The sequence below is a fragment of the Ptychodera flava genome, chromosome 5 (assembly GCF_041260155.1).
Source record: "Ptychodera flava strain L36383 chromosome 5, AS_Pfla_20210202, whole genome shotgun sequence".
In the NCBI taxonomy this organism is placed as follows: domain Eukaryota; kingdom Metazoa; phylum Hemichordata; class Enteropneusta; family Ptychoderidae; genus Ptychodera; species Ptychodera flava.
The window spans coordinates 32,202,742-32,220,502 of NC_091932.1; the positions used below are offsets into that span (position 1 = coordinate 32,202,742).

Sequence of the window (17,761 nt, forward strand, 5' to 3'; positions counted from 1 at the left end):
AGTTAATGTTTATTGACTTGTACAACCTACCCAGTTACACCCGACAGTGTTGGCAATCCTCCATTACTGTGGTTTGCTTTGAAGCATTGACATTACGCGAAGTAGACATATTGTCTAAATGAGGTGTTGCCAACACTGCCAGATGTAATTATCAGCTGAGCAGTAATTCAAGTCGACCACAGAGAAATCAACTCAGCCAAAGTTGAAACATCTTCTTGCAGCATGTCAGAGGTAGTCAAAACAACTACTCCTGAAAGCAAGTGATAAGACTTGGACAGTGCTTGGACATATGTGGTGGTGTTGTTTAGACTACGTCTGACCGTCTGCTAGACAATGTTTCAACTTTTGCATAACTGATTTTTTTATGATCGACTCATGTTACCGCTTAGCTGTTAATTGCACCCGACAGTGTATGTCTAGTGCCCAATTTGGCCTTGATTCAACTCAAACTACTGTACACATGTATACATATTGATGCAGCAAGCACCAGATACAATCGGACATATGCCATATTAAATATATACAAGTATCCACAAAGGGACCAAATTGACAACTTCAAATCTGACTTTACTATTACCACCTCTGATTATGCATAATTTATGTTCCCATCCTCAGGTTGATGAGTTCACAGTGGAGGCAGTATCACTGGGCAGTATCACACAGATTGTGTTGTGGAAATCACCGGGGCAAGCGTGGTTTGTTGAGAAAGTTGTGATCAAAGAGGGCATCTCAGCTCAGCAAGAAACAGAATTCCATTGTCTTGAGTAAGCAAACAGTCATGCATCTTCCACACACAGATTTTTTCTCTATTTCATAGTTATATATAGATGGAATTGAACAACTTAGTGACATGATCAGAAACATGTGGCAGATAGTAAATGTTTGATTAAGAGCGGATACAGGTCCAGCAAACTAGTCTGCAGAACTGTAAAAACTAGGGACCAGCAAACTAGACTGCAGGACTAGCAAACTAGAAAATAGAACTAGCAAACTAGACTGCAAGACCAGCAAACTGGACCACAGGAATAGCAAATTAGAGAGAATGAATAAATTAGACTGCAAAATATAGTTAGTCAGCAAATAAGACAGCAGGACCAGCAAACTAGACTGTAGGACTAGCAAAATAGGGTCTAGCAAACTAGACTCTACAACTAGCAAATAAGACAGTAGGACTAGCAAACTAGACTGCAGGACTAGCAACCTAGACTGCAGGACTAGCAAACTAGACTGCAGGACTAGCAAACTAGACTGCAGGACTAGCAAACTAGACTGCAGGACTAGCAACCTAGACTGCAGGACCAGCAAACTAGACTGCAGGAATATCAAACCAGGCTGCAGGACTTGCAAACTAGACTGCAGGAATAGCAACTTAGACTGCAGGACTAGCAAACTAGACTGCAGGACTAGCAAACTAGACTGCAGGACAAGCAAACAAGACTGCAGAACAAGCAGACTAGACAGTAGAACTGGCACACTAGAGAGAGTTAACTAGCAAACCAGACCATGGGACTGGTAGACCATACTGCAAGACTGGCAAAGTACCGTAGACTGCACGACTAGCAAACTAGAAAGCAGAACAGATAGACTAGCAATTTAGAAAGTAAGACTAGCAATCTAAACAGCAATTAATCAAACAAGACTGCCGGGCTAGCAAACTAAACTGCAGTACTGCTGAACTTTACTTTGTACTGGTGGTTGGAACACTAAATACTGAATGGATTTGCTCATCTATCAACCCTTCAACATCTGAAGCAGTCATCATGGTTTAATATATCTAGAAAGCAGCTGTCTAATTTTTGAAAGAAAATTTAGGCAAAGAACTTTTTCATTCTTCAAAACCCACACATCAGTAACAGTGAGACTTGGGTATGCTTTCTTGTATTTTCCTGTTTAGTCTGCTTTTTACATTATGTAAAATTTCTTTTATATTTAATTGATTGCAAGTCAATTGGATCATAGACCATAGAAAGAGACAAGGGTGTAATCTTGAATGTTAATTATTTTTTCCCTTTTTTGATATGATTTCTGAATTTTTTCCAGATTGCTGGGAGCTGAGGATTTGGAAGCACCAGCTGAGCAAATGTTCACAGTTGCTGATGTTCAGGAGAGTGAGAAAATTGCTGTACCATTGCCTGAGGGTGAAACACCACCTGAGTCAGGTAAGTCGACCAAAATTTGTCAGTATCGCCAGTTTTTTGTATGTCTTTCTTTTTCCTGAAGCAGATTTGTTTACCCATTGGATTATGACACGTTGTTGGTCCTGAATGAGAATTATTTTTAAAGTAAACAAAATATTCTTTGATTTGTGAGTAACATGAAAAAAATGATTGAATAACAAAATGGTAAAACTCCATGTCATCACAACCTCAGGTCCGATGGATTGATGTGTGTCGTACATCATCTATACAGTCAATCTGATTAAAATCCAGCTGTAGTGATGTGCTCGTTGTTTTCACCCTTACCGTTGTGGTCGTTTACTTCCGCGTAGTGAGGCGAGGCTACGCGGAAGTAAATGACCACAACGGTAAGGGCGAAAACACCGAGCACATCACTACAGCTGGATTTTAATCAGATTGCTATACAGTATGCTGTACCAATATCAATATCTGTTCAGAGATTAAACAACAGCACATAGAGGTGTATTCTGTAAAGTGAACCTGGTGCATTGTAATAGAAAAATATAGATCCAAAAAAATAGATGTACTTTAATAATTGCAATTGACTGCATCTAGCTTACCCCTATCACCACGGTAGTTTGAACCAATCCCATTGTTTTCTATGGTAAAATTGGACCTCTAGACAGGAAAATGGGGGTGAAAGGGTTGAACAAATATCATCAACAGTCAGCATTACTTGCCCTTTAACCCTTTTACCACTGTGGTTTGAACCAATCCCATTGTTTTCTATGGTAAAATTGGACCTCTAGACAGGAAAATGGGGGTGAAAGGGTTAAGTACAGTATAAAATTTGCTACATTTACAAAAAACATGACAAAGGTAGTATTGTATTCAACTTTTTCCATCTTTCTGAATTTTGACAGAAGGGGAATGGAAAGTTTACATCACAACTGGCAAGGAGGAAAATGCCGGCACTACAGCCAAGGTATCACTGACTGCATACGGCAAGGATGGTGTCAGTGAAACCAAGGTACTTGGCGAAGACAAAGAAGAGAAATTCCAGCAAGGAACTACGGATGAATTAGACGTAAGTGCCTTGTGAACTCATTGACAACCAGTGTTTCATCTAGAGAGGGGGACGGGGGGATTCCCCCTCTGTCGACATGTTGGCACCCCCTAGTAATTTTTCAAGGGGGAACCAGCCCCCCATGAAATGGTGCCATTCACACCTAAGAGATACAAGTATTACACATGAACTGGTGAAATCTCCCCTAAATTTTCTGGTAAAGGGGGGAAAATCCCCCCTGTTGATGTCGCCCTGGATGAAACACTGCACAATCACATTTTGGTATCACTCACTGTGTTCAGTTGCCAACTTGACCTGTTTGCTTTGATTCCCTGCAAACCAGTCCATCCCATTTCCCTCATTTACTAGAGTAAATAAAGGGTTGAGCCAAACCACCTGGATTATGTGTGTTCACCCCTTTTGCCTCAACATTATCACAGTGAATATAGAGCTGAGCCGATTAAAACCAACAAGTTTTAAAACCTGTTCATCCCAGTTCCCTGTAAACAGGTCCTCAATTACAATCGGTATATAGACTGAATCAATGATGTAAAAGGAATTTATAAGATAGTTTGGTGATGTGGTCGACAACTACATGTACCTGGTGATTCTATATTCTTCATGATGTCTTTTTTATCCTGTGCAGGTAAACCTTGGTAAAATTGGCTTGATTTACAAGATCCGAGTTGAGCTTGATGATACAGAAGAGGATGCATCTTGGTTCCTAGAAAAGGTCAGACGAAGATAAATATCTTGAAATTTGTTGATTCAGACAGGTTACCCCAAACTGTTTTGAAGGGAAAGTGATGGCAGACAGACAGACAGACACACAGACAGAAATTGGAGATGAAAGAAATGTTTTTAAGATGTTTTCATTCGATAGCCAATATAGTCAAGCAATCAGTGGAAAGATTCACCTGCATTTAGTACATGTAATAACAAAATATTTTTCAATAATTATGGCTTTTTCAAAATTGATAGATGATTAATTTGAACTTCAGATCTTAATAATGACTATATTTATTTAGTGTTATTACTTTGCAAATAATCCCAGTGCCCATAACATTATATTAAAAGATAACAATGATTTACAAAATTTTGCAAAATAAAACATGCAAAACGCAGAACATCAGCAAAATATGAAAAAAGATCCTACATCAATGAGAGATTCTCATATGAGTTGTATTTTGTTCATTCCATTCCAACAGATCAAATTGAAAGACGTCAACACAAAAGAAGAGTTCAGTTACAAACCAAACTGTTGGCTCAACAAAGATGAAGGAGTCATCAAGGAGATTCCAGCCATCTGGCCGGAGAAGAAAATATTACGATCAATTCCGTACTCCGTTGAAGTGTATACAGCTGACAAGGACAATGCAGGCACAGATGCTAATGTCTATATCACTGTGTATGGAGAGTACGGAGACACTGGAAAGAGACGCTTGGACAAACCTGAGGAGGAAGATGATGAGAAGAATGAAGGAGGTGCTGAGAATGAAGAGAGGGAGGGAGATGAACAGAACAAAGATAAAAAGTTTCCACAGGGAAAAGTAAGTGGAATGGTCCTGCTGGATATTGTGTCGCACACAATCAAATACCAAATTTTCACAGCCAGGGCAGTCAATTAATGCATATGCATACAGTACACAGCTCACTGAAGAGGATTATATGCAGGATATGCTGTCTGAAATGTAGCATGTATTGGTTTTGATGACTTTTGGCAACAAATGTTGCATGGCCAAATTTCATAGAATCTGTCCTGGGCAGTCTGATGAGAGTCGTTATCCCTGAATCATGGTTACATGCAAATGAATAATGGGTTAAAGTGTAATTTTTTATGCAACATAACCTTGTTGTGACAGAAAAATGTAAAAATGAAATATTAAAAAAAAGTAGTTAGATTGACCAATTTATCCTATTTGAAGTTTCCACATATTCATGAACATACCCAATGTCATTTTCAGATATGTACGCTATGAAAGTAATCAAGTAAATAATAAATGATTTTTATATTCTTTTATTTAGATGAAGAAATTTGTCCTTGAAGCTGTTGATCTAGGAGAACTGAGTAAGGCCGTCATTGGCCATGATGGTGTTGATGCAGGTATGCTTTGCTAGAATAATTTGCTTTAAGGCAGTACATGCCTTGAAATGGCAAGATTTAAGTTTTGACCAACTTTCCCGAAGGAAACTTTTAACCCTTTTTGGTCTAAAATTATGAATAAAAATCGGGGGAAGCATGCAAATTTTGTTACTGAAGAATCAAATTACGTAAAATTTACTGATATATGAAAGTTGTTGAGACAGAAATATTTTATCAAGTGGATGTGAGCAGCCAAACATGTTCATGAGAGAACATGCTCCAGAAAAACAAAGTACTAAGTCAGATAATGAACGTCGTTATCCCTGAATCAAAATTCAATGTTTTTAAACTGGAGCCGCTGTAAACTGGTTTGAATGTAACATTTAAATCTCATTATTGTGATATTTGACATAAAAGTTATTCACAGCATGAAAACAGCCCAAAATTGAAATGAATATGTACTGCTTAGTAAACTCAAAAATGATGTGACAAGCAAACTCAAAAACAATGTGTGTTGTTATCCCTCTAATATTTGGGTTCTAACATTTGTGGGTTTTAAGTTGATTTCAATGTGACATTTGCATGTCGTTATTTTGAGGTTTGACATAACAGTCTGTTCTTATACTCTGCTTTTGCAGAAGGAGGATGGTTCCTCAACAAGGCTGTCATCAGAAATCCCGAGTCAGAGAAATCCTGGGCTTTCAAGTGTGATCAGTGGTTGTCTGATGTAGAAGATGATAAACTCACTGAGAGAGAGATACTGGCCAGTGAGGACACACCAGACCCAATAGGTAGAATCCCAAAATTCAATCCTTTATTGTCCTCATACAAACTAAGTTTCTCTTGAATAATGGTGACCTTCCCTTTATAGGAGGTTATGTAGGTCAAGGACAGAGGTCAAAGTCATGCGGCTACCTTCTTCTGTCCAAGAGATGTCATAAAATTGTATATTTCATTAGATTTTCATAGGATGCATGAAGTCCAATACAATGAATATTCATCATTGATAATGAGTCATCATGGAATTTGCATACTTATTGAATACATTTGCATGTATTAAATGAATAGCAGTTAGGCATCTCCATTATGGTATCAGAGCTCATGACTTATTCACATGTGATAGCATGTCGAATTCCAACCATCAGATGTTCTAACAAATTTTTGAAATGTTCAAGAACCAGGCTATTAATCTTTTTGTTTCTGTATTGATTATAATTGTCAAAATAAACATGTTGACATTTTCTGTCACATTGTAGATGGTGATTACAAAGTATTGGTGACCACCAAAGATGATGAGAATGCTGGAACGACAGCCAACGTGACTATCGTTGTGTACGGTGATCAGGACAAATCTGATGAAATCCCATTAGATGGTGAAGATGGCGCCAAGTTACAACAAGGTGCAACAGATGAATTTGATGTAAGCAATCAAGTTTTTTAGTGAATTTTTTTCTTCAAATTCCACTGTCAATATGTTTTGGTTTAGGATCATTCCAAAAATTTTTAGTTCACTGTATAAATTCTTCCCCATATCATCTAGATGCAGAGACCATGATAACAATTAGTTGTCTATGTTACGGAATCACAGCTCATAATGTATTCATTTTGATAATGTATTAACAAGGAATATGTAACTTGTGTCTTATATTTGGAAAATTATCAATGTATCAATATTGATTATTGAGGATTAACATTTTGCAATAAAATCCAAGGTCTTGTTAACATTGTGGCATATTATGAAAGTTATTTTCACTATTTTGGAGTGCATAGTATTTGTCGCTTTGGATTTTGCAATATGCCAATGCTGCAAAGGTTTCAAGAATATATGTGTTCATCAATTTTTTTTTTGCAACTAGTAATTAATCACAAGACATGTTTTTTGTCGATAGATTCATGTTGATAACATCGGTAAACTGTACAAAGTGCGTGTATCCCATGACAACAGTGGTGACAATCCATCATGGTACCTTGACAAGGTGAGAGAGATTTTCTAGCGATGTTGGTTTAAACACTTGCTCCCTTCTGACGCTTTTACATAATCGCCTATGAAAATCTTAGCATTTGATGTCCCCAGTTCAAGTTCTAACTGTGGGCGAATACACCAACCTTTCAACATATGGTGCTCTCTTCATCCTCTATCAGTTGATCTTCTTGACCAGTAAACCGACAAATTCATTAGTGTGAGGCAGAAAAATGTTGCAGTAGATGTCGCTAAAAACCAGATTATTGGTGCAAGTACAGACAGACGTTGTATGACGACATACTAGAACTAAAGTTTCCTCGTTTATATTTTGTAAGTTAATCACTTTAAAAAAAAAATTAAATTGACCATAATGCAGGATTTATATACAAAACACCAGGAAATTTCTCAAATTTTACCAGAGAATTCAAAGAAGTCACAATTTTTTAACATACCTGTGTATGTACAAAACCGATGAAGTCATCGGAAACAAAATCAGCATCATATCATATTTTATGCTATCAGAAAAATCGTAACTACTTTACATGATTCATTTGATTATGACTGTGCCAAGTATTTTGTATTTTCTAATAATTACAATTTTGTTTTTATTTAGATTGTTCTGGTTGATAAAGTAAACCAAAGCGAAGTCTCCTTCCCCTGCGAGAAGTGGTTGTCAAGGGAACAAGATGATGAAGAGATTGTTAGGGAGCTTCCAGCCACTCATGAAGGAGAGGAACCACCAGAAGGTACTGTACTGTCAACAGTAACAAACAAGAATTTTGATCAAAGACAGTTTGACCAAATTCTTGATCTTGGCGACTTTATTGATTGTTCATTAAAATTTAATTTCCAATACTATACATGTATCTCTACAACTTTTGTTGATGACAGCAGTGGCTGTCATTCACAGCTCAGCATCATTAGATAAGTTATCTGAATGGGTAAATTATCAATGCCTGAGGTGAAAATGTTGTTTTGTAATACACATAAATAAAATTGTTAAGTCATATAAAATAAAGAAGGTAATATCAAAAAATGTTAACACTGTCAGTGTCAACTTACCCTATGACTTCTAACACCTTTTATAATCAAAAGTGGCCAAATAAACAGAAAAGGTTTCTCATTCTTGTACGCACTGATCTAGACTAGCTGTGTCAGCCCTCTTTTTATGTTTGCTTTGTAAAAATGTACAAGGCTATGATAAAAATATCCTGAGGATGACATGTACGCTCTGTAAAGTTTTGAATGGTGAACTTATTGGGGCCATCTTGCTGCATGTCAGAATTACCATTATGCAAGTAAACATTGCTGTTTTGTTGTCCATGTATTGGTATTCTGATCTTGTAGGCAAAAAATTTAAAAACTGTTGCCTTGTCATTTTTGTAGGAGAGTTACGATGGAAAACAAATGTTTAATATTTTCTTGCTTTAAGGTAGCTTTCCCCCTTTGCGTCGACCTATTTTCAAACATGAATTTTGCCATCAAGATGTGTACTTTTACCCAAGTATTATATATCACCTGAAAGCTATTGCTATGAATTTTTTGTTTTATCAAGAAAATTAGTGTGCGATGAATTTTTCTGAAGATCTTAGTGAAAGTGTAAAGAAAATGGGTGGTCTCACGTAAAAAAGTTTAAGTCTGAGCGGAGAGGGGCTATTGTTTAGTTGATAACGGGCAATTGGTCTTCAGAATACAGGCTACAAAACCGTGTCTCAGATTTTTGAAAAAGGCCTTAGTTTTTTCACATCGTTGAGTCAAAGTTTATCCACCGATTTTCTTACAACGCCGCCTAATTAAGCAGCAATAACTCGACTTTAAAAATCTTCATAAAGAAACTGAGACATGGTTTTGGAGACAACCTACTTGACAAACGTCTGTGAAAATCTGGTGAACTTCCGTTCACGCGTTCCGAGTTAAACTCTTTTGAACGTGCTGCAATGTGACAAAATGCCGAACTGAGAAAAAGGCGATTTAGTAAATTGGTTCGGTTTTTCCTTTTGAATGGCAATAAACAATGTACTCAACCGAAAAAACACTAAAACCAGATAGTGAAATCAAAGTGTTCAACTTCAACAGTATATTCACTCATTGAAATCAGTGTCAACGGTCGAAATGAGGCTAAAAAGGGTGAATTTTGGGAGCGTTGTACTCTTTTTAGAGCGCAATCTACACAGTAGCTGATGAGTAAATAAACTTGGGGAGTGCCAGGGAAGGGATTATGCATAATCTGTTGACTGATTAGTTGTAAGGTTTAAATAGAGTATTAACTGTTCGACCTAACTGTCGGAACTGCTACGGCATCTCGATGCCGTCAACACGAGCGCTTGGACTAATTACCTCCATGACAAGCGTACAGTACAGTGTAAGTTTATGGCAGCATTCGATTCGACCTCGGAAACGACTCACTGCTGCGGAATGAAAGCGAGCCCGATGAGTGATATAGGGAAAACAATATTGGCTGACAACAAAAATATCTGCGTTTGTATGTGGATGTACATTTGCGGTGTCTGTGATCATGGAGATAAAAAGAACAGCTCCATGCTGTGATTCATTACGGTTAGAGTAACCGAGGATTCAGTGAGCAGCCATTTTTAGATCTTCACGCGCCTTGAAAACCGATTAACACTAATCAAACTACGAATAGTTCGTCCTCACTCTGTACAGCATTTCTGTGGGTGAAGACCGTTTCTGGAGTCATGACACAATCGCCTGTCGGTGGCATAAAAGTCAAAGGAGAGCAGTTGAGAAAACATGAACATAGAGAAAAGTACGTCATTTCATCAAGCGCAAGTTGCATGCGATAGACCTCTCGTCAAGCGTCATACGTCACAGCATGGAGGTAGTAGTCTTCCTACCTCCATGGTCACAGATAGATAACTCTCTGCTGTTGTTCGTATCCAACATGAGTACCATCGATTCCAGGCGAATATGATATCAGACCCGTCTTCATTACATGTTAATCTCAGGATTAGGATGGTGTTTTGCACTGTATTCAAGTAGTTAGCCCGTAAGCGTCTCATTCAATGGTTTACCGACCAATGATGACATGTTGATGAAAACTCAGGGCGATTACGTTATTACGTTGTGACGCTCAAATTCATATTGAAATTTGTCTTCGGTCCTGCAGCATTTTGGCTACTGCCATGATAACTGATAACAATGCTGTCGTGTCCATTCCCATAAAATCATTTGATTCACATTCGTCCGGTGTACGATGAACATTTGTTAGTCGACGTATGTTTTACCTTGTCAAGGTCGGTTTCTCATTTAGTGGTAGGGTGGTTGCATTGTACGATTATTGGGTAATAGCGCGGTCCGGAAACGAAAGGGACAAGGAAAAACGGGACCGCGGGATTGAAACGACTTCGACATTATCAGTTCACTGCCATTGTGCAAAACGTCTGTAAACCAAAGCAGCTATTGTTTTGTGGCGTGGGATTTCTGCATCGCTACGTATTTTGCCTTGGGAAAATTTGCTGTTGCTCTCTTGCAGCCCATGCAATTTGTTTCCACCTTGTATTTTCTAATCCCAAGTAGTTCCAGTGCCGCGGCTTCTGATATTTCATTTTTATTCATAAATTGTTCAACTCACTTAGTATTCTCATCGAACGGACAATGTCGGGTTTCTAGACCTTTTGGCGCAAAGTCGTTTCGGCCGCACAATTTCCGACCCCAAGACGTTTAGGCAACGCGACCAAAGACGTTTCGGCACTATCTGGTTGGGGAAACTCGTGCCAAATGTTACAAATCAAAACACTGAGAAGTATAGTGTCAGCATTCACATGCTTTAAAGTTTGTGAGAACATGGTGAAAAACCGTCGAAAAGAGTTTCATATCATTTTCAATAGCAATAGCTGCCGACACTGTCAAAGTTTGAAAAGCGTTGCCTAAACGGCACTGTAAAAATCATACTGGTCAAAACGCAAAGGTCACGCTTATGAATATGACTGGTCTGTCAGTTACTAATAATAATAGAAATAAATCGTAACGGGGGTGTCGAAATGTCTTGGGGCCGAAAGAAGCCGAAACTTCGGCCGAAAGAGGCCGAATGTTGCTTGAATGTTGAAGATGTGAAGGGTGTCTGTTGCGGTATTCAAGTGTTCCCGCTGTCACTAAGGCCGCCAGTGGAACGTACCATTTATGTATACGGGACAGCCTCTTCAAAGATGTTTAACATTACGAAACTTATCCACCACTCCTGGTGCTTTTACAAAAACACAAAAATGTCCCAGATAAAACATTAGTGCGTTGGCCATTTGTGTAATCTGAAATTGTACCGTCAACAATGTCATAAGTGTGACCTTGTCCGATTGTGTCGATAAATTGTGATCTTTTGGGAGCGGCCACCCCTATGAGAAAACGGTAAGACCCACCTTTCGACGCCCAATTGCCAGGTACACACTGTGGTCTTGACCCACGCAGTGAACGGTAGGTGCTAATGGGATTTCACAGCGTATGTTGTCCAAGTGCATGTGAATACTGTGACGCTGCTTGCTTAGCGTAATCCCTTGTCAATCAAGACTAAACGGTAGTCTCAAACGCCAAATGTACACCTGTGCCTCTCGTACATTTTATTCCAAAATTTCACCCCAAAACAGGAACTTCACGACCAAGATATTCTACACACAAGGAAGATCAATATTATAGGAATACTTTTAAGGGATAAAAGAAAAATCGTGTTTTTGACTCAAAATACCAAAACAAAGGCGGAAAGCTACCTTAAACATGTATGCTGTCATCAGACTCAGCCATGTATGACACTCAATTGCATCATCCCTCTAGTAGTATTGAATGATTCTGAGTATTCAAGATGGAACTTCAATACAATGCAGATATTTATTATTTTACTGATGTCTGTTGTAACAGTGATGAAGTATGAAGTTAAAGTCCATACAGGAGACAAGTTTGACGGAGCTGGAACCAGTGCTGACGTCTACATCAACATCCATGGAGAGAAAGGTGACACTGGGAAACGGGAACTTCGGAAGAATCTGGAAGGAGATGATAAATTTGGCCATGGAAAGGTATGGAGTCATCTAGCCTTTTGATATTTTGTAAATCAATTCTCTTTGAGTTATAAAGAGGGGTAGAATTTTTGTGTACCTAAAATGTGAGAGAAATTGAAATCTTAACCCTGTGACTTCAAACTTTTCGCCTCACCCTATTGTTTTCCATTCACAAAGTTGACCTTTGTACAGGGAAATGGAGGACAAAGGTACAGGTGCTCTTAGTGTACAACAGCCTCAAAATGCTATTGTTAATCATGATTACTGCTTCAATATGCATTTAAGATGAGAAAGCTTTAACCATATCAGTTTTCCAATGTTTTCATAATCTACCAAGTGTACAATTTCATAAATGGGGCGGTTAACAAATGATGTCATCATTCTCTCAAACTCTCATTATGCAAGCATAAATGATTGTCTGCAAATTTATATTTACATTGCAAGAACGACGCAAATACAGTGTAATAGGGAACTGCAAAATGTTACCCTGAACACATCAAGCAATAAATTAACAACTCAGATTACAACAGCAGCGACGCATGCAACACTGAAAAACGTGGTCGAATTTCTAGCAGGTGTCTAATGTTACGTGTGTTTGTGTGCAGCTATATTTAGTAACAAACCTGTTACCCTGTAACACAAACCTGTAACACAAACCTGTGGTTTTTTCCCCTTCACTTCAGGTTGATACATTCCTCATTGAGGCAGTACAACTTGGCGCCCTCCAAAAGGTCACGATAGGTCACGAGGGTGAAGGTCCTGGATCGGGATGGTATCTGGACAAAGTAGTGGTCAAGGAATCGTCAGATGCCACAGAGGAACATGTCTTCCCATGTGATAGGTAAGTCAAGCTTTTGTCCTGTACAAATAAATATTCCACTGACAGTCAATTGTAGACTTTAATCAAAGTATCTAGTATACCTCAAAACTGAAAACTTGAACTTTTGCTCAGAATTTCTTCAAGGAAACTGTAAATCATTTAATTTCAAAATCATAGTCAATCACAGTCAAGGTCAATTAAGAATGTTCAGCATGTTTTTTTCCTGTCTATATTTTGCTAATATGTTCATTTCTCTTGTAGATGGCTCGCTGATGATGAAGATGACAATAAGACAGAACGAGATTTGGAAGCACTGCCCTCTGGTGACGGTGAAGGAGAACCAGCTCCAGAGGAAAGCCCTGCTGATGGCGATGGCAACCCCAATGAAAATAACAACAACAACAATGGAGATCTTGCCCAGGAGGATGCTCCGATGGCCACAGATGTACCCGAGGCACCAACAGAAGAGAAACCAAAAGATGACAGCAGTGAGGCAGATGATAAGAAGGATGAAAGTGATGATGTGGGGCAAGAAAAGTCAGGAGATGCTGAGCAAGAAGATGATGGAGAGAAGGAAAAAGAGGAAAAAGAAGAGACACAAGAAGATAATCCAAACTCCAACAACAACAACAATAATGAAGATGGAGATGGCGATGGAGAAAAGGAAGGTGATGATGCTGAGGATGAAGATAAGACAGAGGAGAAAAAAGATGAAGAAGAGGAGAAAGATGAAAAGGCTGCCGAGGAACCAGAGGCAGAGAATCCGAATGAAAATAACAATAACAACAATGATGGACAGGATGAGGAAGGCGATGATGGGGAAAAGGATGGGAAGGATGATGAGAAAAAAGATGAAGAAGAGAAAGATGAGAATTCTGAGGAATCAGCAGCAGATAATCCCAATGAAAATAACAACAATAATAATGATGGACAGGAGGAGCAAGACAGTGCAGAAGTGAAAGATGATGAAGATGAGAAGACAGAAAATGAGGAGAAAGGAGACCAAGATGAGAAAAGTGATGAGGCAGTGGCAGAGGGCGATGAGGATGATCAGGACAAGAAGGAAGATGACAATGACGACAAGAACGATGAACAGCAGAAAGATGATTATGATGATGCTGATGTAGAAAAGGATAAAGAAGAAGAGGAGAAAAAGGATGAAGAAGATGAAGCTGGAACTGATGAGAAATTTGATGTGCCAGAAAATGATGCTTAAAGAAAAGAATAAGTGCTATTTACCAGTTTCATTAGCATTTCTATAGTATTTCTATAGTATTTCAGCTATCACAAACATTCACTCTATTACAACCGTAAAAAATCTGTAATGTAGATTTAAGGAAACTCTCTCCATATGTTTCTATCATAGTCTTACCTTAATTTTATGATATTCAATGCAATTTAGAAAAATATAGCCTAGCAACAAATTTTAATGTCAGATAAATTGCAATTTATGCCCAGAATTTATGACTTCAATATCAGCATTAAACGCATCACTCCAAATGTATATTCGCTTAGCATACAGACTTGTAATATGTCAAATATACACTTGTTGAAAAACCACACCAGTTGCCTTGAAAAAATATGAAAATATAAGCAATTGCCTTGAAAGCTCAGGTCACAGAAAAAAAAAATTTGATAGGTCAGAGTATCTGTAATGTCTAACTGTTTGGAAAAGCTAAAATAGAAAGTTTGCAATTGATAGTAATAATGATTCAAACCAAAGGAAACCAGTGTTTTCATAAAGGTCTATGTTATTCACATCAGTCATTATTCACTAGATTTAACGTCAACCTCTAATGTTTCAACCCATTCCTGAGTACAATGGGTTCTGTCAGAATTCAGAAAGGACAAGGCATTGAGATCATGAGTGGGGTTGATTCTCAAGTGTGGAATTCGTTTGAATCAAATTGAAAACTTATCAGTAAACCTAATTGATCTTCAAAGGATACACTGATGTGTAAACATCTAGGATAACCCCGTCTCATTAGAATACTTTCTGTACGATCCAAGTGGAGTACAGATCAGATGGGACTACCATGAGAGTGTAGGTTAGACTAGTACACTTCCCTGTAAATCATTTAACTTAACAATAAAACCTTGCAGGAAACCAAGCAGTGAATAAATAAAACCAAAGATAAGGCAAACAGTGAACCAGTAAACGCTGCAGTAAACTTAGCAGTAAACCAGTAAACTCTGTAGTAAACATGACAGTAAACTTTAGTAAATGTGGCAGTAATCCATGTAGTAAACCTACTAAAAACCAGTAGATCCTGTAGGTAACATGGCTGTGAACCAGTAAACCCTGAGTAAACCCAGCAATTAGCCAGTAAACCCTGTAGTAAACAAAGTAAACCAGTAAACCCTATAGTAAACAAAGTAAACGTAACAGTAAACCCTATAGTAAACAAAGTTAACCAGTAAACCCTATAGTAAACAAAGTAAACCAGTAAACCCTATAGTAAACAAAGTAAACCAGTAAACCCTATAGTAAACAAAGTAAACCAGTAAACCCAATAGTAAACAAAGTAAACCAGTAAACCCTATAGTAAACAAAGTAAACCAGTAAACCCTATAGTAAGCAAAGTAAACCAGTAAACCCTATAGTAAACCCTATAGTAAACAAGTAAACCAGTAAACCCTATAGTAAACAAAGTAACCAGTAAACCCTATAGTAAACAAAGTAAACCAGTAACCCTATAGTAAACAAAGTAAACCAGTAAACCCTGTAGTAAACAAAGTAAACCAGTAAACCCTATAGTAAACAAAGTAAACGTAACAGTGTAATTAGACAGTACTTGAGAGTGTAAAGTTCACCATTCCATTTAGTTCTTTGTTACACACTCAACCACAAATACACTACAGTATGTAAATATGTATATGTGAGAGCTTGGGTCGTTATTTATTCAACATTGTTTTATAAAAATGGAAAAAATCATATTAGTTTATGAAGCCTTAAGGTATACCTATGCACAAAGTGCATTCATTGAAATGTTTACACAAAAACAGGAAATCTAATTTCGTTTCTTCTAGGTTCTTTTTAGTTGTTGAATTTTCATTTAAGTATGAATATTAAATTAGAAACTTTACTGTGTACGATGTGTGATTTACTTGTTCCAATTTGTGTAAATAAAAAAATTGTACTTTTTAATATCTTACAAAAACAGTTTTCAAGATAATTTTGAAATTCAGATTCTTTGGAGAATGTTGATCTGACGGTGTACATATGTTAAAATTGTATGTATTCAAGAAGGGGTATTTTTACAAAGAAGATTGTAAAGTAAAGAGAGATTTGTAGATAATATAGTGATTTGAATGTTTATAGCAATGAGAAATTTGTAGATAAACTTATTTGAATGTTTGATACGTATTGATCACCTCTTTAATGTGAACACCAGCTTGATGAGCAAACTGCTGTGCAGGTGTTTGGTTTATAGAGGTTATCAAATAGTGGTGGTGGTCTTTGCGGAGTTGTTCGGAGTATAAAGGTTTATGCTTTGCCCGGTATTTTAATAATGGATTATTTTCTAGTTCAATTTATAGATATTACTTGATCTATTACATTTTAATAGACTCATAGGTCATAGTGTTAGAAAGTACCTTTTACGTACAGTAATTTGAATCACAAAATGGTATTAAAAATTGTATGGAACAAACATTGAAATTCAGGTTTTTGTTCTACAATTGCAAAATATGATAAAGGAGAAATTAAGCATTGAATTCTGATTAGCGTTCAGTTACCATGACAACAATTTTATGAAAAATACATAAGAAGCATCATATTTAACTTTATTACCAGAACTGTTTTCTGAATAATCTTACACATTGACACCTAATTGAGAGTTTTTTGGCTTGTAAATACAAAAACATGTTTCTTTTCCTACATGTTACAACTCATTCTATATCAGATTACAATGGCATGTCTAAAATTTTGAAATCAATTTTCAGGCAAATAACCTCAGATACATTGAACTTTAAGAGTGAGTATATTCAACACATACCTGTTTCAAACAGATGTTTTGCCAATTGGTAAGTTTGTGCAAAAGTACAATCAAAGGGAAGCTTTAGCATGACATTTCTAGGCCCAATTTATTAGCAGTTGTACATAATTAAAATACAAGAACAACTTCTTCCCAAGATATGTGTGGTTTTGATTGCAACTGTGTTTCTGTTCATAAGACAATCTGCTTTAAAATCCAACATGTAGAGAAAGATCCACAAGCTTTATCAGTGAATACTTATTTATCATTGAAATACACCTTATTCTTTATGTTTGAACGTACAAAATGTATATGTTACCTATTGCATGATTGGATGTCGACCCAAAATGGCCGCCAACACAAAAATAATCCATACAGAAAGGCATTTTCATTGCAATGGTAGTATACTTAGAAATGCACAGAATTTCAAGAAATGAAAACCTCAAAATATGAAAAAAATGGAAAAAAATCACAGGAATTATGAAACATGGCGTCATTTAAGGTTTGTGCAATGACTAAGCTGCATAATTTTGTCTTGCATAGATTTTAGATTTTTTGTACAATTTTAAATTTCCTTTAATCTGAACTGTGGAAAAATGAACATATCAAGTCTGTCAATATGATTTGGCAATTTTTTTCAAAATTTGTGTTCTTTCTTTATATGTTATGTACGGGAAGAAAATGTGACCTTCAGATATTGAAATTCCTTTTTAAGGACGCCTTCTTCCA

At 37.1% G+C, this 17,761-nt stretch overlaps 1 protein-coding gene across 4 annotated transcripts in view; it reads left to right on the forward strand.

The window, feature by feature from the left end:
- The window catches only part of LOC139133522 (uncharacterized), a 205,799-nt gene extending 191,131 nt beyond the window's left edge, over positions 1 to 14,668 (forward strand). For all 4 annotated transcript variants that reach the window (XM_070700175.1, XM_070700174.1, XM_070700177.1 and 1 more), the window contains 13 exons: positions 616 to 764; positions 2,041 to 2,159; positions 3,041 to 3,204; positions 3,830 to 3,916; positions 4,392 to 4,733; positions 5,209 to 5,287; positions 5,905 to 6,057; positions 6,523 to 6,686; positions 7,156 to 7,242; positions 7,843 to 7,975; positions 12,096 to 12,253; positions 12,919 to 13,076; positions 13,317 to 14,668. In XM_070700175.1, coding sequence (XP_070556276.1) covers positions 616 to 764; positions 2,041 to 2,159; positions 3,041 to 3,204; positions 3,830 to 3,916; positions 4,392 to 4,733; positions 5,209 to 5,287; positions 5,905 to 6,057; positions 6,523 to 6,686; positions 7,156 to 7,242; positions 7,843 to 7,975; positions 12,096 to 12,253; positions 12,919 to 13,076; positions 13,317 to 14,271 — 2,748 coding nt within the window. In that variant the 3' untranslated portion in view covers positions 14,272 to 14,668. The remainder of the gene's footprint in view (positions 1 to 615; positions 765 to 2,040; positions 2,160 to 3,040; positions 3,205 to 3,829; positions 3,917 to 4,391; positions 4,734 to 5,208; positions 5,288 to 5,904; positions 6,058 to 6,522; positions 6,687 to 7,155; positions 7,243 to 7,842; positions 7,976 to 12,095; positions 12,254 to 12,918; positions 13,077 to 13,316) is intronic.
- Positions 14,669 to 17,761: the final 3,093 nt, after the last annotated feature.